Source organism: Motacilla alba, chromosome 4A (genome assembly GCF_015832195.1).
Source record: "Motacilla alba alba isolate MOTALB_02 chromosome 4A, Motacilla_alba_V1.0_pri, whole genome shotgun sequence".
In the NCBI taxonomy this organism is placed as follows: Eukaryota; Metazoa; Chordata; class Aves; order Passeriformes; family Motacillidae; genus Motacilla; species Motacilla alba.
The window spans coordinates 8,935,553-8,957,291 of record NC_052045.1 but is presented as its reverse complement, the minus strand read 5'-3'; the positions used below and the strand labels follow the sequence as shown (position 1 = coordinate 8,957,291).

At 43.5% G+C, this 21,739-nt stretch overlaps 2 protein-coding genes across 11 annotated transcripts; one reads left to right on the top strand and one right to left on the bottom strand.

Moving 5' to 3' along the window:
* The first annotated feature begins 1,922 nt into the window (after window positions 1-1,922).
* Window positions 1,923-13,075, top strand: LOC119712886 (A-kinase anchor protein 17B). 10 transcript variants are annotated; one of them, XM_038164694.1, is made up of 7 exons: window positions 1,926-1,982; window positions 3,258-3,354; window positions 6,115-6,242; window positions 8,015-8,251; window positions 9,086-9,212; window positions 9,339-10,595; window positions 11,128-13,075. In XM_038164694.1, the coding sequence occupies exons 4-7, from the start codon at window positions 8,162-8,164 to the stop codon at window positions 11,262-11,264; spliced, it is 1,611 nt and encodes a 536-aa protein (XP_038020622.1). In that variant the 5' UTR covers window positions 1,926-1,982; window positions 3,258-3,354; window positions 6,115-6,242; window positions 8,015-8,161; the 3' UTR covers window positions 11,265-13,075. The 10 variants fall into 10 exon arrangements, with proteins under 10 accessions (XP_038020616.1, XP_038020618.1, XP_038020622.1 ...); XM_038164693.1 differs by having other exon boundaries at window positions 9,086-9,245; XM_038164695.1 differs by having other exon boundaries at window positions 9,086-10,095; window positions 10,431-10,595.
* A 1,969-nt stretch (window positions 13,076-15,044) lies between these two features.
* Window positions 15,045-20,569, bottom strand: PGRMC1 (progesterone receptor membrane component 1). The gene is made up of 3 exons (XM_038164699.1): window positions 20,143-20,569; window positions 18,169-18,324; window positions 15,045-16,979 (listed from the first exon to the last, which is right to left on the bottom strand). The coding sequence occupies exons 1-3, from the start codon at window positions 20,462-20,464 to the stop codon at window positions 16,879-16,881; spliced, it is 579 nt and encodes a 192-aa protein (XP_038020627.1). The 5' UTR covers window positions 20,465-20,569; the 3' UTR covers window positions 15,045-16,878.
* Between the last annotated feature and the right edge of the window lie 1,170 nt (window positions 20,570-21,739).

Here is a 21,739-nt window from a genome sequence, read left to right as displayed (position 1 = left end):
AGTTTTCTTACCGTCCCTTGGAACAGGTTTCAATTTTCTATTCCAAAATTAAATACAACTCGGAGGTTTGGGTTTTCCTACAGACTGTACAGCCTAGAGGTGGTGGATCTATACCTACATTCTCAATCAGGAAAGTTATCTTAGCTTTAAAATTGCTTAAGCAGTATGTAACATTCAGATTTAATTCCTGGAATGACATTACCAAGCCACAAGCAGAAACATAGCCAAGAGTATTGCTTTTATGTATTTAAACAAGCTTCGTGTTCAGAGGTTCTTCCAACCATCTTCCTCCCCAGCCTAATCCTGAAGCTTCCAGAGAAGTTTGTCTATGTGCCCTGGTTGCCAGGCTTTAAAGCAAACTCATCTGGTTGAGATGTTGCTCTGGCATTCCCTGACTCCTTTCCCAGAGGAACCCTCCACACTGCTCCAGCTCTGTGCTCGATCCCAGCAGGCGGGATATTCCACAATGGCAAAAGACCACAGTTTACAGTGGCTTGCTCCCTGAAATACAGAATATAAAATAGATTCTATTGACACGTAATTTGCTTAATTACAGGCAAGGAAGTGGTTTCCTACATCCAGGGGGCACACTCTCAGATGTTGAAAGAAATAGCTTTGTATGACCACATCAAACCTTTTATTCAAGAGCTAAAACATAAAAGTTTCTCAACTTCCCTGCCTGGAAAAGCAGTAGGGGAATACAATGACCCTGCTGCTGCAGAGTGATCTCAAAGGCCAGTTTGCCTGTTTGGGTTTGGAAAAATCATGCAGAAGGAAAAAAAAAAATCACATAACTTAGAGTATATTGGAAATTTGTACCACCAAAACACAATTTTATATTTTAAGATAAAAAACCCTCCAACAAATGTCAGCATAGAAGCTGAAGCACAAGAAGCAACAACTGTGGAGAAGGCATCCAAACCAGAACAATAATTAGTAGGTAAACATAGTATCTTTGTCTTATCCATTTGTACAGTGAGAAAACACAAACATGCTTTTAGGCACACAAAATTGTAACAGAAATACACTCCCACAGTAAATATATGTGTACCCATTGGTCTCGGGTTGTGATTGCACACATAGCAATTGGACCATTGCAGAGTGGAAATGGTTGGTACATCCCCTCTGCCTGCAGCCCCTGTGTGTATCCCACGATCACCATCCATCCTGGTCACAACTGTATGGATCCAGGAGAAGAGGTAAAGGGTCTGTTTTGAACAAGGTGGACAAAGGGCATAAAAGGTGTATATATATATATATTTATATTTATATGTATATACATATATATATGTATATATATATATATATAAGGTTGTACAATTGCATTTAGAATACCACAAGAGACAAAAAAAACCAAACTGAAATCTGAGGCAGTATTTGAAAAAAATGGCTTGAATCGGGGATGCTAAATTCAGAACAACCAAGGAAGTGGGGAGGGTACCATCAGCGGGACATGGGCGAGCACTGCACCATTGGGAGCTGACAGCTGTACCGTGCAAGAGACACGACAGCGCTTTCCCACAGGGAAAACACCAACAAGCCAGTGCTAAACCCGGGAAAGGCTGACATAAACCCTCACACGCTTCCAACTCGTGAGCAGTGGTGGATAAACTGCCTTTGCTACAGGACAAAGGAAAACACGGTATCGCACCACAACCAAGCCTTTGCTCTGCCTGAGCGAGGCAGCTCGAGGAGTAACTTTTTCTCTTTGTCTTATTTTTAATACAATGCGCACACACGATGCCCACAGGCCGGAGATGCCGGCAGCAGGCGGCAGGGAGGCCGTGCAGGGAGAGGAGCCGCTGGCAGCTCCCGGCACTCGCCCCGCGAATCGCTCCTCGGGAGCGCCGGTGACAGCGCACGGACCGCTCGGCGGAGGCGGGCGGAGCGGGGGAGCCGCGCCCCGGGGGCGGGCCCACGGGCGCCGCCGCGCTCCGCCCCGGGTGGCGGCCGGAGTCTGGCGGAGCCGCGGCGGCCGGAGGGTAAGGGCGGCCGGCCCGGGGGAGCGGGCGCGGGGCGCTGCCGGCGGAGGGCGCTCCGGGGCCGGGTGGGGCCGGCCGGGCCGCGGGGCTCGCTCCGCCGGGGAAAGTTGTCGCGGCTGCCGGGGCGGTTCCGCTGGGGCTGCCCGCGGCCCGCAGGCCTGCCGGGACGGGCGGGTCGACCCTCCCTCTGCTCCGGCGCTGGGGGCGGCGGCGGGCTGGGCCGGAGGAGCCCGGCCCGTGCGGAGGGCGCGGCGGGCCTGGGCCCGGGGCTCCTGGCGCGGGGCTGGCCCGGCCCGGCCCGGCCGCTGCGGCGCTCGGGCAGCCCGAGCCGGGGCCGCACCTGCCCGGGGCTCCCCGGGGCGCGGCTCCCGGTGAAGCCGCCGAGGGTTGGGCCCTGCCCGCCGGGTGCCCGCGGCCGGCGCTGCCGGCGCCCCGCTTGCGGCGCTGTCGGAGCCCGGGGCACCGCGGCCTTCAGTGGCTCCATCCATTGGGCTGGGGGTTTGTTTTAGCCTCACCTCAGCGTGGAGCACAGCGGTGCTGGGAGTGTTAGCTTCAAAACGCTCCTTCATTGCAATATTCGTGAGAGCAGCGGCACTTCTGATCATCGCTCCTTTTCTGTTAATTTTGCATAGAGGACGCTGGATAATCTCATTTGTTAAAAATTAGTTTAAAGCTCTTTAAACTTCTCCAAGTGACTTTCTGGTAAATGCTTGTGATAGAATCACTAGGGTTGGAAAAGCCCTCTAAGATCACAGAATCTAACCAATAACATTTACTGTGTTTACTGCTAAACAATGTCCCCAAGTGCCATAGCCACAAACCATTTGAAGGCTTCCAGGGATGGTGTTTACAGCCTCTTCCAATGCCTGATCATCATTTCAGTGGAGAAGTTTTTCCTGATATCCAATCTAAACCTCCTCTGAAGTAATGTGAGGCCATTTCCTCTCACATTACTTGAGCTAGGTGACCGACCCCCACCTGGATCCAGCCTTCTTTCAGGTGGTTGTGGAGAGCCATGAGATCCCCCCAAGCCTCTTTTTCTCCTGGCCAAACAACTCCAGCTGTTTTCCCCTGATAAACTGCCACTGGGGATCAATACAGTTGCTACATTGCATTAGCTTATAGTGCTCCTACATACTCACCTTGCAGAATTAAAATATTTCCTCTGCCTTGAGCTTGCTTCCACCTCTGCTGGTGGGACTGCTCAGGGACTACTCTGTCCATGAGAGCATGGAATGTAACCTAGGAAAATACGATTTTTTTTTTCTCTTTAAGATAACCCTTTATTCTGACCTGGTTGATGGTATGGTCTCTGAAACTGTTGTGATGGCCCAAGGCCTGGCATGAGTGACCAGCTGGGAAACTGGGGATGGTAAGAGCTGTTTGAGCTACCAGTACAGTGAGCAAATGTGAGGGGTACCTTTGGAACAATTATTCCCACTACTTGCATGGTGCACGTATGGACTATGTGAGTGTTTCAGGTTAGATGTTGCCAGGTTGTTAATTTCTCCCAGAAGTGTAAGTTTGAGTTAAAGTATGAACTTAGGTGACACAATTTAGGGTGTTGTGAGATAAGGACAGTTCAGCTCTCAGTTATTGTAGTAAATCCTAGTGCAAGAGCAGATGTGTTCCAAATGTTTTTACCATGGCAGAGTGGCCAAAAGGAAATAATAATTTGATAAAGGGGTTGAAAGTCAAATTCTTTGTGATTTGTCAGTTGCAGCATGTAGTTAAGGTAGTGGTTTATTGATATGTCAGGGTTGATTCCAAAAGGCCGTGCTGCTGAGCAGGAATTCAGTGGATCAGCCAGCAAATAATTCTATGCCTTGTTATGTAGAGAGAAATAAATTTCTGGTGCTTGAAGAGCTCCTGGCTATGAGCACAAGTGAGGAGGAGCAGGGTAATGGTGTGCATTAGCAAACCACTGTAGCTTACTCAGCTCTATGAAGAGAGTTTAGGGCTTTTAGGTGATTTATTGCAGTAGTAGGAAGATGGTTGCAGCTGTGATGGTGTAAGGATGTAAGTGAAAGAAGATTTGCAAGGGCAGGATAATACATCAGTTGGTTTAATAGAAGATGTACTTGCAAAACAGAGCAAGATTTTGTGTACACCAGATGGTCTTCAGGCTTGACATTCATATCTCTGCAGGCTGTAACCACAGAGTCCTGGATGTTTTAACCTGCTGCACCACAAATCTTGGTGGGGTGGCAGAAGTTTGGTTGGCACCAACGTGGTGGAAAGCTTTTTATCTTAATGCACAGCGGGCAGAAAGGACTCTAGAGATTACTCACTGCTTCAGTTTTGTAGGAAGTGCTTTGTGTATCTGCTTTGCTTGTATGAGACACTGGAGGTGTGTCTGTGTACATTCACAGCTGCGTGCACAGATTAATCCTGAGAGATTCAGCCTTGCCTGACAAACTTACAGTTAATTCTGAGTGCATTTGGCTGCAGTTCCCTAAGAGGAGCAATTCTGTGCTGTAGCTGCTGCTGCTGCCAGAGATTCCTGGTTACTTAATGTTAATGGCACTAGCTTTTTCTCCAGCACATATGTGGGTTTTTTCTTTGTCATTCTCCATAAAGTGTAGTCACCCTCTTTTATCAAACAGTTTCTGGGCTTGTCTTCCCTTGTACATTCCCATGTTGAAAGCAAACAGGCATTTTTCAAGTAATAACAGTATAGTTTACAACCTGTGAAAACCATCTTACAAACTTTTTGGTCATGTTTCTTCAGCTGCAGCTTTTATGTGGCAGTCTTGCAGTTCTCTTTGCATATGTGTCTTTTTCTCTCCCTTTGATTTAGTCTGTATTTATGTTAAAATGGTGTCTATAAAATAAAGAAAAATACAGCATATGGACAGCATTAAAATACACTTAGCTTTACTTGTAACTAGGTGCTGAGCCTTTGTGGAAGAAACTGGCACAGATGGTCGTTTGCCAACTTCTGTTTCTTTTTGCTTAAATTTAGGCCTGAAAAGTCCTTGATAACCAGTGGAAGCCTCTCTGTAAACTTTTTGTACAATTAACCACGTGAGGGGCAAAAAAACCCAGTGTGACTGTTCTGTTTGTACTAGATGTAGGTATACTGATATATGGAGTTCAAGTATCTGAACTTAACTCCTTTAATCAAAACCCAGCATTATACTGTTTTGGTTTCCTGAAAAATTTCTCTGGTAAGCTAAAGGTTGTCAATATTTTCAGTGTAGCTGGCACTGAAATTGGGAGATGATCTCAGGAACTGATGAGACTCTGAAAGATACTTAGTTTCTTACTGTTAAATATAAAGTAGGTGTAGCAGCTGCCTGGTGAATTGGCTAGAAAAGGGTATCCTCTTCTCTGTACCTTTTTGTTTAAGTATGTTGAGAGATGAATCCTCTGAAGCGTTATGCCTAGTGTGGCATTATAAAAGGAAATGTGCAACCTGTAAGCTTAATTTCAGCAGCCTACTGATTTACCTCCATAAGCACTTACAGGGAGTACCCTGTTTCATTTTTTTCTCCCAGCTGGTAGTTTCTAAACTGTGACCCTGAAATATCCCTCTATGCTGGAAATAATGCTGCTTTTTTTTTTTTTTTTTTTTTTTTTTTTTTTTTTTTTTTTTTTTTTTTTTTTAGAGATAGACTTTGATGCAACTTACTTGAGTGTTTTCTTTTAATGTGCTCACATCTGGGCATTTGAAGCTGATGAAATGCAGCACACATCAACAGAATCCATCAATTTTTAAACAAGCAAACAAGTATTTGATCCAAAATATGTTGCTCTAAGAGTCAGTGAACTCTAGTTTTGGCAGAGCTGCATGACTCCTGCAGCTAGGAATGCTGTGCTGAACATGCAGAACTTTGAGTCCCCAGAAGAGCCTACCAGGAACGAGTTTGCTCAAAGGTATGATGGCAGATTGTGAGCCCTGATGTCACAGCAGGAGGAGACATTTGAGAGAGGGGTGTTTGAGCTGGATTGACAACCCAGAATGAACTTCAGAAGTTCTGCTATGTCAGGGTAGGGAGAGGCATTCTCACCAGTGTAGTGGTATTTTGGTCTCACCTGGGGTCTCTCATTTGCTCAGCAGGTTGTCTGTGTTTCTATAAATCCCCAGCAAACTGGGCTGCTAAATCTGATTCTGCTTCTTCTGTGACAGGTGGCTTTTAAAACAAACCAGATATTTTTAGTGAAGGAGCCATAAGACAGAGAAGCCTGGAAAGACTAAAGCTGCAAGAACAGGAGCACGTTCGAAAAAGGGGGGAAAAAAAGAGAGGGGGTTGAAAGGTGAGAGTATATTTTTAGAGAATGTCCCATTTTCTTGGGATTTGTTACAGTTCCTCATACCAAGTAAAATACAGGAAAAGTGGCTGTGTAAAAATCCAGGCTTTGAGGAAACAGGAGTTGGAAAAATTAAAACAAAACTATGTAGTTGTTAGTTTATATATTGGAAAGGAAACCATAATGATAATTCTGCATGTAAGGCATCAGATGCAGAGGTCTGGATTATGAGAAAGGTTGGACTGGAGATATGCCAAGGTTCCCTTTCAGATTGGATTATTCTGTGGGCCTACAGTGAAATCAGAGAGTTGTTGCTCTCAAATTGTTCTGAGGATTAATTCCTTAAGGTTCTCAATGTGGGCTTTTTGTATTGCTCTATGCTGCAACATCTTAAATCAATGTCCTTATGCCTTGAAATAAAATTAATGTGATGTACATTTCTCAGTACCTCCCAGTTGACTGGAAAGTCCAAAGCTATGAAATTAATACTTTTCTGTCTTTACCCATTTTTAATGTTGATATCTTTAGTGCAGTGTTCTTAATTTTGCATATGAGTAATAGTAGTATATTGAAGTTTTCATTCTTTAGATAATGTGTTTGGATGGCATCCTAAACTGTCATTAGTAATCAATCATGTTATGCACCTTCTTGGAAAAAACAGACACTTAGAATGCAGAGCATAGTGAATCTAATGCTAGGTCTCTAAAAGCACTGCTATGCTTGCATTGCTAATTCTTCCTTATTCAAATACTTCTTAAAAAAAATGTTTTTAAACACTCATTTGTGTGAACACTGCTCCTTGAATTTTCTGGAGGTTTTTGTGATGTGTCATGTTGATTATTTGGTAGAGCTACTTCCTACGGGGCAAAGTTTCCAAAAAGTGGTGCTAGCCTGTTGAGGTTTAACCCCAGCTGGTAATTCAGCCCTACAACAGCTGCTCAGTCCCTCCCCGTATCCACAGTGGGATGGGAGGAGAATCACAAAGGTAAAAGTGAGAAAACTGAGGGTTGAGGTCAAGACAGTTTCATAGGTAAAGCAAAGGCACACAAGCAAAGCAAACCAAGGAATTCATTCCCCACTCCCCCAGGGCAGGCAGGTGCTCAGCATCCCCAGGGCAGCAGGGCACTACCCCACATAACAGTGACTTGGGAAGACAAACACCGTCACTCCAAATGCCCCCCCTTCCTCCTCCTCCTCTAGCTTTATTGCTGAGCATGAGGCCATATGGTCTGGGATATTCTTTGGGTCAGTTGGGATCAGCTGTCCTGGCTGTGTCTCCTCCCATTTCCTTGCTCACCCTCAGCCTCCTCACTGGTGGGGTGGCTGAGGAGCAGAAAAGGCCTTGGCTCTGGGTAAGCCTTGCTCAGTGATAACCCCTGAATTACTCTTGTAATACCTCTTAAATAGGACCCTCATGCTAATCTGTAGGGGAGATTTGTTAATTTAAGAATTAGATCCAAATGATTAGTCTCTAGTTGTGTCCTTGGGGACAAACAATCATGTGATGCTGTTGTCTTGGCAGTGCTTATAAAGAAAACCCAAGAGTACAGACCATTTGAAGAGACAACTTTGTAAAATTGTGGGGATCAGTTGGGTGTGTGTAATTTATGTTTTTTTAAAACATGTTATTTAAGCAAACAACATTCCCTGTTAGTCACATGTGATTCTTGATGACTGTTTGCTTATTATTAGCACTTCAAAGACTTACATCCCATTCCCCAGGATGCACAATGTAAAGCAAGTGTCATCTAAATTGTCCCATATTGATAATTACCTAGAAAAAGACGTGGTGATGAAAAGAAGTTCAAGAGAGAAAAAGGAAAGCTAAGCGCGAGAGGAGAGAAGAGAGGCAGATAGATGGAGATGAGGAACATCCCCCAAAGCAGCAGAAGGTACCGGCTGAAGAGCAGCACTGGCCAGAGAATATGCCTGAATGGGAAGAAAGGAAATCCCTGCTAGCTCAGAGAAGAGTGGAGTCTGTCAGACTGCTTACAGTGCTGTTAAATCGTGTGAAAGTAAGACTGTTTTAAAACGTATTTTAAACTTGTAAAGATATCTGTTAGAGCTTGAATAATTCACTAGGCATTTGATATCTTGATGCTATTCAGAAGACTGCTTTGGGGCTGACTGAACACTGAGAAGGCCTGAGGTCCAGGTCTTGTGACAGTCTGCTCTCAGTCTTGCCCTGAGAGCAAACAGTGCTTTCTTACCCAGAAACTTTGCCTTTGGTGCTTTTTCAAGACCTTGTTTTTACTGAGTAAAAAATAGGGCTGGAAAGGCTGGTTTGGCTCTATTAGACTTGATCCAGTGTTGCAAGCAAGGAATTTTGGAGTGGGGACATAAGTGATACTCTCTCTGCTTGTTTTGGTCTCAGGCCTACAAGTGACTGAACTAAATTGGCACAGATTATACCCTTTTGATTTCTAATAGCCTCTTCTTTTTTCTTGGCCAGCACTCATTACCAGGCTGATTTGATTCAGATAATGTCTTGAGAAAATCAGCAGAGAAGTGATAAAAATTTGAGTGTTTTGCACACAGATTAATGTTTGCAAGTTTAATTAAGTGCTTTGGGCAAAAAAGGTTTCAAATGAAAACAGGGGGTTTAATTTCTAATATAGCTTTGTCTCCACTATTTGCAAAGAAAAATTTGCTTGCAGCTTTTTACAACTGTGTATTTTTCTCAATCCTTAATGTAAAAGATTTCTAAAGGACTGTAATTTACTGTGAGTGGAAGTCAGAGGGTACCCTTGCCATTCTGCGTGAATTTTAGAGCCCCATTACATCTGACATTGCCTTCTTAATTATGAACATGATGTGTTAAATAAATTTCTATTTTCTTGGTTTCGCAGTTGGCAAGTCAAAAAGTGGATCCTTCACTGGGTGTAAAGAAGGACAGTTCATTTTCTGAAACAGCATTTAAAGACATACAGCAGGAGCTGATTAACTCCCTTTATCGTACGCACAAAGAGCTGAAACGTAAGGAGTTTAAGTGCCCGCTCACCCAAAAAGGTAGTGCTTTATGCTGTGAGGAGGGAGATGTGAGTAACTTCCATGCACCTGCTTGTCACATAGTCAGGACAGTTTTAAATGATCCCTCTGCAGCCCCGAGCTGTGCTGGACTGCCTGGCAGAGATGTGTGCAACTCCTGCCCCAGAGGCTGCGCGCCTTTGCTGATCACGGTCACCCAGGACGGCAGGGTCATCGAACCTCTCCGTGGAAGGCACCGCCCAGCCCTGGATGTAGTTCACACGCAGACAGTGGCTGAGGAAGATGATTGCAGAAAACAAAAGGTTTATGAGACCGATGAATTCATCCATTATTTACTAAACTACTATCAGACACCACACTATGCACGGGTTTGCTTAGAGCCAAAAACCACTGTGAACAAGTCCCGGTGGAAGCGAGTGGTGTCTGATGATGGTAGTGGGTTTGACACCGGCTTGAGTGACAAACACGGTCAGCACTTCAGAGAACTGAGTCCTGTACAAAACCTCCACAAGAGAAATTGTAGTAGTGATAGTAATTATAGGCTGGTGATCACTCTTGGGGAACTCGAGTCAACAGACAAAGTGTTAGAAAGCAAGGTCCATGGGGGCAAGCTTGCAAAAAAGCTGCAGGTGCAGAGGAATGACTCACTCACTGTTGATAATGTACCACATGCTGGACTGAATCATTCTTTGGAGTGCACTACTGTTACTCATAATGAGGAATTCAAACAAGAAGATGGTAGAGATGAAGGCACTGTACCATATGGAACATGTAGATCTGCTTGCAGATTAAAGGATTTGTTGGAAGAGATCAGTGATTCTGAGTACCTTAGAGAGGCATGTGGTGGCTCAGTGAAGAGAGCAGAAAGAAGGTATGAAGAAATTTACAGCAGTTGTAAAAAAGGGTGCTTGTCTGCAAGAGCCGGGGAAAGAGAATTACTGGTTTACCATAAAAATGTAGCTCTGGAAGGTCAAGAGAAGGAAATCAGCCAATGTAACTCCTGTTCTAATTCTGTCCATGAGGGCTTGGCAAGGCAGTGTGAACATAAACTTAAAAAGTCATGCAAGAGGTCTAGTAGTAAATTAAGATATGAAGGAAAGAAAAGTGAGAGACAATCCAGGGAAAAGGAGAAAAATGCTCATAAAATGAAGAAAAAGCGAAAAAAGCTTTCCTCTAATCTTTTATCTGATGAATGTGGCTTTTCAGAGACGGACAGTTGCACGCAGCTGGAGTCGCTCAGAAAGATACAGAGAAAATGTAAGAAAATGTTGCACAAAAAAGTGAAATTCAAGACACATCACACCTCTGTGGCTGCACCAGATGTTACCTCTCACGATGGCTCACCCCTTCAGGAGACCCTCCAGAGGAGAGGTGAGAGAGGGGACACCACAGCTGAGGGGACTGAATTTGACAGGTCTGTGGCAGGTGAGGTTGCCACAGTTCTTACATTGATGAATGGTTTTTGGTTTTAAAAGGTATAAGCATGGCATAAAAAAAAAACCAGTGCAACTTCTCTGCAATTAAGGGTTTGTTCAGTTTAGCTCTGAAACACACAGCTGCAGCTCAAGAGTAATATTTGTCTAATTCACTTAGCACAGTGTCTGTCCTGGGCATTAGCAAATAGTGGTTATTTTGGTAACAACATGCTTTAGACAACTAAAACATTGATAGACAATTCAATGTGTGGCACAGCTATGTAGGAAGTACTGTGTCAGGTGAGTAAATTTTTACATAGCTAAAATACATCTGATTTTCATACAGGATTGCTACTGGCTGTCCTTACAGCCTTTTTTACAATTTACTGTGCTTCCAGTGGATACTCTTACAGCCTTACCCTTACAGCCATCTCCCTTTCCCTCCCTCCCTGCCTGCCTCATTTCAAGTACCTTTTTCTTATCTACAGGAGATGAGAGGAAATTAATGTTGAGACGAGAGACGGATGCAGATGTCAGAGGATGCCCTCTATTTCCTCTTGAGATAATTCAGACAAACCCCTTCTCAGATACTTTCTGTGGAGGAGAGCCCAGAAGAGGATGCTGAACAGCTACTGTATTATAGCTCTGAAGTTTTTATAAACAAGTGGGAGAAGAAAGCCCTTTGATCATTAAAAGGTATATGAGCTATTGGGTTGGTTTTTGATTTTTTTTTTCTCACATAATTCCTTTGGTTAGAATATCTAACTGGTGAAGTGAGCCACAGAAGCAGAACTTGTGTTTGCCTTTTGGATAACTTTTGGACCAAAACTTTCCCCAGAGCCAGAACAAACTTTCATGGACCAGTGGCTAAAGAACTTGAAAGGACACCGACTGAGATCTTGGAGCATTACACTTTGAATGCAGAGAATCATGTAAAATACAGTATTTACTAATAATGAGTCATTGGAAAAAAAGCCTAACTGTCAATCCTAGAGCAAGCATATGAAGTGCCTCCTCTATCAGATTGTTATATTGCTGGAACTGAAAAGTGTGGGGGACATTTATACTCAATTTTGAGACATAATAGATTTCCAAATGTGGAAAAAAGTCCCATCTTCTGGAAAAACCACACTGGAAGAATCCTTATTTTGTATTCACAATACTAGAGGTGTTTCTGAAAACTTGCTGGCTTTTGGGAGGATTTCACTGAACTTATGCTCAGTGTAGTGCTTCCAGGAATTGGAATGGTTGTCTAAGCAAAGCTCTGGGTGTTGGATAATGAAAGGGCAGTGCATCTCAGCCTGCTGACAGTCCCCATGTAAATGCTGGCTGACAGTTCACAAAATTTTGAAGGCACATATAGTGAGGTAGCTGTTTAGTATGAGTTTGCCTACAAATGCTTTCCAGAGGAATTGTGAAATGTTGTCAGGGTTGTGCTGCATGTAGATAAAAATGGGAAAATGCAGTCTAGGAGCTTGAATTATATCCATATTTATTCATCTGGCTATATCTAGATAACAGCCACAATTGCTTTTGGACAAAGTCCATTAGCAAGGTACAGAGTTTGAAGTTCAATACACTGATCATTACAGCTTTCATTTTATTATGCTTTATTTATTACATGTCAGTAGACAAAGTTAATGTGAAAATGTTGCCTTCATTACGTAAGGTCTTACCCATGTTTGTAACTTCTGCTCTAATAAATAGTAATAAAAAAGAATAAATGTAATTGTTCGTGGTAGATAGGTTTTTCCCCAGTCTTCAATACTGGTGATTCCTACAGGCTTCTAAGCCAGGTTTTATCAGTCTTTCTGTTCATATGTTCAGATGTTGAGTGCCTTTTCAGGGTCATGAATGACAAATGATTGCTACTCAAAGTACTGTTAATCTATTACTTTTATCTAAAAAAATGTTATTTTCTTGACAGAAATATTTTCTGACTATTTTGGAGAGCCTTTATGCCCCTCTTAAGTCTCCCCTTTAGTATTTTATACAGTTATAATGAAGAGGGAATATTGCATTTGGTGACAGTGTAAAATGTTTTCAGGTGCACTGATGTGACATACCAAGGGTGTTTTTTCTCTATGCAATATTTGCAGATTAAAGATAACAAAACTTCCCCTCTGTCAATCTATACACAGTTTTGTGTCCATGAGAACCCATTTCCCACGAGACAGGCCTTTTGTTGACAGGTGAGGAAGTATTTCTTTTTATTAATCCGGGGGAGAAGAAACAAAAGATTTCCTTCAGTGTAAATCTCCAGTGTTTTATCAACATGCTGTCACAATAACCAAGAACAAATAAATACTCCATTTCTGTAATTGCTTCAGGCGTTCACCTGTATTGACTGAAATTGACAGAGGATGTGCTTTCTCTCCCAAGTCCTCCTTCCATGTAAAGCATTGTTAGTTAATAAAATATGCATGCACTTCAAAATCATTGAGACATCATTGTAATCTTCATACCCAAAGAGAACTATATGTTTCCTACTTGACATTATTTAGAACATGATTTCAGGTGTTTTAATAATAATTTTACTTTTCACAAAATCATAGAATGGTTTGGATCAGGACCTTAAAAATCATCTTGTTCCAACCCCCATGCCAAGGGCATGGGCACCTTCCACCTGCTCCAAGCAGTGTCCAGCCTGGTCTTGAACACTTCCAGGGATGGGGCATCGTTTCTTCTGGCAACCTCTGCCACAGCCTCACCATGCTCACAGGGAAGATTTCTTTTTCCTGTCAGCACATTTAATATGAACCCCACCTTTTCATACACTGGACTGCTTAATATGATTTTATTATCCTGAAGGCTAATCTTTAAAGATACATGTAACAGCCTGCTTTAAAACTTTTAAAATGCATGGCTTTGTAGATTGGATTTTAGTTGTTTTAGATATAAATGTCATATCCCACGTATGAAAGTTACAGAATGTTTTGGCAATTAAAACATTTATTAGATGAAAAGAAAAGATGCATTAAGAGCAGCATTTATACAGTTCAGCAATGGAACTGTAGAACATTTCTGGTATAATTTCACACCTTTCAGTTTGAACCTGAGGTGTGCTCTTGTGTCCAGATGCTGTTTCAAGAGGCTGGGTGCTTTTATGGAAACACTGTTTACTCTGATATGTATGAAGTTGGGCCCTGAGACTGCAGATATTCCTATCAAATCTAATTTTCTGTACAGAACCAGTGAAAATGCCTCCTCATAGAGCTGGTATGAAGAGAAGTGGGCTGAACAATGCTTTGTTACTGAAAATATGTGACCTATGTGTACCTTGTGCTGAATGCTGAAGTCAAAATCCTGCAGGCTGGTTTTAAAGCAGAAGTACACAAGGTCCATTATTAAATCAGTCCATCTGCTTGAAATACAATACAGCAATTATGATATAAAGCCCTTTCTTCTTAATCCAGGGATTCCAGGCAATGCATAGAAATGCCTCATCTTTCATAAAACCCCTTGCGTAATTTTCAACAGAAGCATTCAATACTGAACTTTTTTATGTTTAACTGAAACAGCAGGAAGTAAGAGCTAATAAAGGTGATTACAGGCAGGTGAAGTTTAGGTGAAAGAATACCTGAATTTTACAAAGCAGCTAACAGTATAGTTGAAAATAAGATACGACTCAATTGTTTTGATTTGTCCTGGAGTAGATCTTGTGACAGGTGTTGGACACGTCAGATGAGGGAGATTAGTGATATTCTCTGCCTTGAATTGGTCATCCTGTCCTACCTGGTTAATGTACAGCCTGATAAGCTGCCTGGCATGGTTCTTTTTGCAGAGTCATTGCTGCCAGTCACTGTTGAAGGAAGGGTTCAAGTTGTAATGAACAGACTAAAAAAGAAGCTAAAACCCATCCATTTCCTTCAGCACTTTGGAAGGCAATGAAATTCTCTGCTTTCCCTGAAAAAGTAACAATTTTACCTAAGTGTCATACCTCCTCCCCAAGAAGTATTAACAATGAGCTTTGTCTTGTGTTACTGCATGTCTTCTGCATCATTTTTGTTGCTATTTTTCTTTGTGATGCATAACGTTCTGATGTACAGATTAATCCTTAAAATAGTGTTCAGTTCCTCAGAAGATGTTATAGAGTAACTTTAGAGTCAGGTGGTTGGGTCCACTTAGGTTACAGCCTTCCAAAGCTCCAGCTTTTGCTCAGTATTAACAATTACTTGGGGTCTTTCTCTGCAATAGAGCATGTTCTCTATTTAACATTCTGTCAAAATTTTACTAGCAAGCTGCATTTACAAGCATTCCATTAGAACATATTTTACTCAATCTATGCATTGGATAATGTGACAGGTTGGAGAAAGACAATAGAAAACTTGAAACATTAGGGGAGTATTAAATATAATAATAAAATATAACATTTGGTTGCAGTAAGTAAAAACAAACTCCACCATTATGCAAGAGTATTTTATTTTCTGCCTTAAACAAATAAAAGCACATTTCCAATTTGAGGTAAACGATTAGTAGTAGTTTGCAAAGAGTATAAATGTCTCTAAAAATAAAACAGCATCACAAAGGTCATGACAAGGTCTACGTGTGTCTCTAGACCTTCGTCAGGTAGTTCACACAGTACCACTTTACACAACTCTGGCTCAAACAACCTCGCTCTTCACTGGAAGGCCCAGTGCAACCAAAAGAAAATCCCAGGACAGTGTTGGGACTGAGGGAGAGTCAGTTGTTCTCACCACAGATGGTCTCAGGCACTTTAATATGTTGTGTCAACTTGTTTATGAAAGCTGCTGTTGTGCAACACACTCTACTTCCGAACACTTCTGCCTAGTTTACACCTTCCCACTCAGGACTCAGTTCATCATTTTGGTTATGTTGCCAAATTGAAACAACCAGACAGTCGAGTCAGAGAAATGAAACAGAGGGAACTACACCAGACGGGCACCTTGGATATTCTGCACTAGCAGAATCACCTGGACAAGAAACGAGTTCACAAATGATGAGCAAATCATTAGTTATCTTGGAATTTATAAGAAGGTTTTACAGAAGTATTTTGGATGACAAACATTTACATTCTTCCTTGGTCATATCCATTTACCCAGCCCTCTCTGGTAGGAGGCAGGTCACTTAGAAAAAAAACTAGTAATTAAGCATAGAGGTAAGCCAAGAGAGCAAATAAGTAAAAAGCAACTCAAAGGTCAGGTCCACAGGTATAGCACTGCTGGTTATGCATGAGATTGTGTCATTTCTTTTAATGGCAACATTCCAAACCAACAAAGGCCTCAGTGCAGAAACAGCTTACACTGTTTCATTTTGTACAGGAATGTTTTTCTGCTAGGTAGAGGTGCATGTACAAGAGCACTTGCTAATCATGCCATACCAGCAACTTCTTGGTTTTTAGGCCTAGGAATCAAGAGCAGCTGATCCTCCATGTTTAATATCATTTCATTAACATTCATAGGAGCTCTTTTTGCTAAGAAGAAAATCAAATGAACAATAGTCAAGTCACACTCCATGGTGTACCTTTAGGGATGCCTAGTTCCACTCTATCTAAACTTTTGTAACACTATAGATGTGCTTTAAAAGTGAACAGACAATATTAGTCTATGCAGAATTAGGCATGTTGAATATATCAAGCATTCATCAGTCTTTATTAAATACTTAAAAATGATTTAACCTCACAAAAATTCTTATTCTTTTTTAAAAGCAGTTAGTGTTTCATCTGTAAGTCGTTAATGCAATGCCTCAAAAGCCGAATTATCTTACATAATAATGAATTTCACTGCACAACAAATGAGTATGATGCTTTGTGGACAAACAAAATATACTCCCTTTTCTAAAGGAATTACAACCCAGGTAAGATCTGCCAGATCCTGCAGAAGCCAACACAAAAGAAGATTTAGTGGTGTTTGTGTTGCATATGTGAAGTGAGTTACGTGCTTGTCTCCACAGTGATAGTTGGTAATGAAAAACTTGATTTCGACCTACTTTGCACTAAATGGTGATAGCAGAAAAATAGTCCTTTATTGCCAAAATTGCAGTTTACTTTTGCACAGACATTTGTCATGCGTACTTATTACGTGGGTTTAAAGGAAGACAGATCATAGACCTCCAGAAGCTTCCCACTGAATTTGAAAAGGAAATCTTTGAAAAGAAACCATTCACTGTACCTCTGGACCTTTTGTAAGCCTTGCTGCTGCTGCACCTTGTGAAACAGAAGTGGAATGTTACAAATGATCCATTATGGTTCAAAAATAGATTGTTCCTCACTGCAGTATCTACTCTTTCTTTGCATCCTGGGCATCTTTTTCGTCTTCATCAGAGTACACAGTAGGCTCCTCCCCCTCCTTCAGCAGCTTACCAACATGATGGTACTTGACTGGGGAAAAAAAAAAATCCAATTAATTTTCTGCCCTGAAGAGACACGATGTTTTCTGAATGAACAGGATGACTATATTTCAATAAAACAGCTCTGAGCAACTTGTTCCAAACACTGGGGGCAAGGAGAAAAGCTAAAATCAACTACTACCTGAATGGCTATTACTGTTGTCATAAGAATCATGTGAAGTGAATGAAACTCTCTTTTTAATGCCTAAACCAAAAGATGAGTAAGCCCAAACTGAGGGACTCAATGCAGCCAAGGAAACAGAATCCTGGATTAGATTATTTCTCTTGCCAATATTAAAACCAAAGGCATTGTTAGAATATTTACCTTATTAAACATGCACATACATATGTGCACACATATACGCAACCTGGAAGGGGCTTTATTTTTTGTAATGTGTATTACAAATATTCAACAGGACAGAAGGGAGATAATTTCTCCCAAAGACAGAGATGGGTCTGTTATCCGATTATGTGATTAAGCCTCTGATTTATTTTATATCTCCTTTTGAGCATGTAAAAATGCCAAGACGTGTAAGGACCGAGAGCTATACTATGTTGCCTACCTGTCAACTTCAACAAAGCAAAAGAACTCCCTGATTTCAGGTATTTCAGACTAGCAATGTTGTTATAACAATTTAAAGCAACTATTTGCCATATTTAATAGGAACACAGTTACAAAAAGAGTGGACTTCACCGTCAGACCTGACGCTCAGCACTTGTAAAGGTAGATTTTAACACTAGCTCAAGTCATATATTTGATAGCACAGTTCTGGTTTCTGCAACAAGCTTGTTAGCATAATAAAACAGCCATTCAGTGTGGCTTGATTAACAGTCTTAATTAAAACAGGAAGAGGGCCAAAATAGTAGGGGCACATCAGGTCAGGATGGAGATTTCTAATGACATCATGTGGAGAAAACTCCACTGTAGCTGGTTATAGTAAATCTTTCAACACCAGATTTAAAAAGAAAACACATTTTATTTCCAGTCTGCTAGTTACTGGTGTATGCAATTTCCATTATATACATAGCGCTCTCTCTCTCTCTCTCTATATATATATATAGATACATACATACACACATATATATATACACACATATATATATAACTATTATATTATTAACTATTGCTTCCCCTATTACCAGTTAACTGTTTCTTTGTAAATAGCTTTAAAAATGCTTACAAGTGAATTGTGACTCCCAGTCCCTCAAGGTCTCTTGCTGCGTAGCGTTGAGGTCAGAGAGGTCATCATAGGTATCCCTCAGTGCCTCCTTATCCAGGCAGAAAGTGGCAAGACCTCGGGATGCATCTCTTCCAGCAAAAATCCCATATGGGCCCTCTTTAAAACAAAAACATAAGCAGCATTATTGTAGAGGCAATGGAAGCTGTGTTACCTTCATGGATCAGAGTCCCCAGACTAAAACAGATGATGAGTTTCTAACCCGAGTCGTGCATGTACAAGAGCACTTGCTAATAGGCTAGTCGTGCCTCAAGCTTCTGAAATGCTTTAAAGTTTTATTCTAATTGTTAATAAGAGAAAACAGAGGAAGAGGACAAGAAACAAAATAACGGGAAAAGATCCTGAGGTTTGCTGAAACATCAGGACAATGAATCACACAATAGTGCATGGCACATAAAAACAGGGTAAGGATAAGCATACACACTGGACATCCTTACAATAAGGAACAGAGGAGGAATTTTTATGTCTGGGGTAAAATGAAAGTATTCTAATGGATACTCCTGACTTGAGATGAAAGGATGGCTTGACAGAAAATATAGTGGAGCTACTAGAAATTATCAAGTTGGAGGAAACATCTATTAAAACAAAATGCAAGATGAACTCAAATGATCAAAACATTAAACTCACAGCAGATAAGAGACATCAAGATAAACTCTTGCTAAACTTAATTAATGATTGACTTGCTTGCATGACAAGCCAAAAATTGAGATACTGCATGTTCAACTAGACATTCAAAGTTCTTCTAAAAGGAGGTTAAAGAAGTTAGATGTGAACTCTGGTTATTGTAGAGCACATGCCACCTTCCAGAGAGTGCTTCTTCCAAAATTAATCAAAAGAATCTTATTTTTCCATTAAAATTAAAATCAAACTAGCCAGACATTGTGATGAACCACAACCAGCAATTACCAAATCAGATGCAACAAACGGCTTTTACTGTCACCAAGGAAGGCAGCATCTAAAGCTTGGACCTTATGTCAAGTGGGTTTTAGGTTGCACAAATATAAAACTGCACATATCATCCTGACTGCTGCAGAATGCAAAGTTACAGCCTGGCATCATTCAGTGACAGTCTCGTCTATGTTTGGCCCAAAAGCAGTAACTGATAACGCTTCCAAAAACATAGTGTCTCCTGCATTTTTCTCCTTGTCTCTTAAGTAGCACTGGCAGCTCACTACTGCAGCTACCAGGCTGTCTGGACAGCTCAAGAGTGGTTATGCCAGGCAGATCCTGGCACAAATCAGCAAGCCTCAGTGAGCCGTTTTTAACAGGCAGCCTCTGATAAAAATAAAACCCCATAGCCTCGTGGAGGTGATAAAACTCTTTCACCTAGGTGCACACAGTCCCACCCACCTCATCACTGGCTGCCCTACGAGCATAGGTAATTCAATCTTTGCACGTTTGAACTATGCTCCTGGTAGAAAGCTGGTTTAATCTAAATTGCCAAGCATTTAGTATAAATATTATGCGATGGAGTGATACCCACTGAAGTTGGGAATAGAATGTAAACACTGAGAGAATACTTTGCTTCTGCTGCCTGCCATCAGGCGAAGGCAACCCAGGCCGACAAAGCCGCCCAACCTCTTATGGTACCTGCAGTCTGCCACGGCAAAACACCGAGAATAACGAAACAACGTAAGCTGGCAAAGCCGGAGTTTCTGCACGGCCGGGGCCCGGGCGGCAGCAGTCTCCCTGCCCGCGGCTCACGGGCACGCAGCGCTCCCCGCGCCGCGCAGCCTCCCCGGCGGCAAGCACGCCGAGCCCTTCCCGAACCCCCGCATCGCGGCCGGGGCCGGATGGGCTCAGGCAGGAGAGCTGATCCCCGCCCAGGGAAGGCGCTCCCGGCCAGCACCGGCCCCGACCCGCCCCGCGCTTCCCCGGCCGGCGGCCCCGGGCCCGCCTCGCAGCCCCCGCCCTCACCGGGCCCGTAGAACTTCCTGGCGCGGGTCACGTCGAAGACTTTGCCGTTGACGGCCATGAGGATGCGCGGGTCGCTCACGCCGTCGAAGGGCCGCAGCTGCTCCAGCGTGAAGTCGCGGCGCTTCATCTTGGGCAGCGGCGGCGGGTCCGCCTCGCCCGCGGGCGCCGCGGGCCGCTCGCCCCGCAGGATCTGGTAGAGCAGGAAGAGGCAGAGGCCCAGCAGGCTCAGGTTGAGAGGGGAGCCTACGATCTCCAGCAGCAGCCCGCCGCCCTCGCCCGCCGCCGCCTCCTCGCCGGCCACCGCCGCCTCCTCGCGGGCCATGGCGCTGCACCGTGCGGCGGCTCCGCGGGCTGGGAGCGCGCAGCGCGGCACGGAGCACGCCCGGCACGGAGCACGCCCGGCACGGAGCACTGCCGGCCCGGCGGGGCGGGCCGAGGGCGGCGCAGGAAGGGAGGGCGGGCGCTGGGCGCGGCCGGGCTGAGGCGCGGGCGCGGGGCCGCCCCTGGGCCGGCGCTAGGTGGTGGTGCGGGACCGGCCGCGGCTGCCCGGCCGATGGTCCCCAGGCCGGGTCAGGCCAGGCCGCTGCGGCGACACTCGGTTCCACAGAAATTCCGGAAAAAATAACCTCGGGGTGGCGTTAGAGCCGTGTCGGGGCTGCCGTGATGGGCTGTGCGAACCGCCCTGGTCCTGCTGGATGGAGGATGCAGCCAGGCTCGGCTCCGTGCTGCCAAACACTGAGACAAGAGGCAGCGGGCAGAAACTGATGCACAGGAAGTTCCACCTGAACACGAGGAAGAACTTCTTTCCTGTGCAGTGGCTGCACAATGGAACTGATTGTCCTGAGAGTTCGTGGAGTGTCTCTCACTGGAGAGATTCAGGAACCGACTGGATGCAATCCTGTGCCTCCGGCTGACCCTGCCTAGGCAGGGAGGTTGGACCAGGTGACCCACCTGTGGTTCCTTGCAGCCTGACCCATTCTGTCATTCCCTACACTCGCTCCACCTGTGCTAGTGCACATCCTTGCTTTCTTGGCAAGGCAGTGACTTTTCTGAGTACCCTAGAAATGTTGTCTTAACAAACTTAACATAAAAGAAGAGGGAAGAAATTACCAAACTTCTGGGTTTTTCTCATTCTGTGTTTTTGTGGGGCCTGGATATTACCTCCAGGCCCCAAGAAACTACAGAAGCAGCAACCACGATATACTAATATAACACAAAAAAGAACCTGTCACACAGTTCTGTATTCATGTTTCTTCTCAGTGGAGGCTTTGGTGAATTAAAACTTAAGCTGAAGGAAATACTAACTTGGATATATCTACCCGGTGTGGTTTTCATAGGGTGGAGCAAATGGAGCCCCAAATACAGGTACAATATGACTGGTTGTCTGCTCCTCAGTATCAAGTGTGAGAAAGCACAAAGTGATGCTCTGGGTCTGAGTAGTCACCTCTGCAAAACGTGTCTTTCAAAAAGAACACGAACCAATGCCCTGCCAGAGTATCGCAATTCTCTCTACACGAGTCAGTGCCTCAGGGTACACGTAGAGAAGAAATGCAGTGTACCAGCCTTGATCATAGAATCATTAAGTTGGAAAAGACCG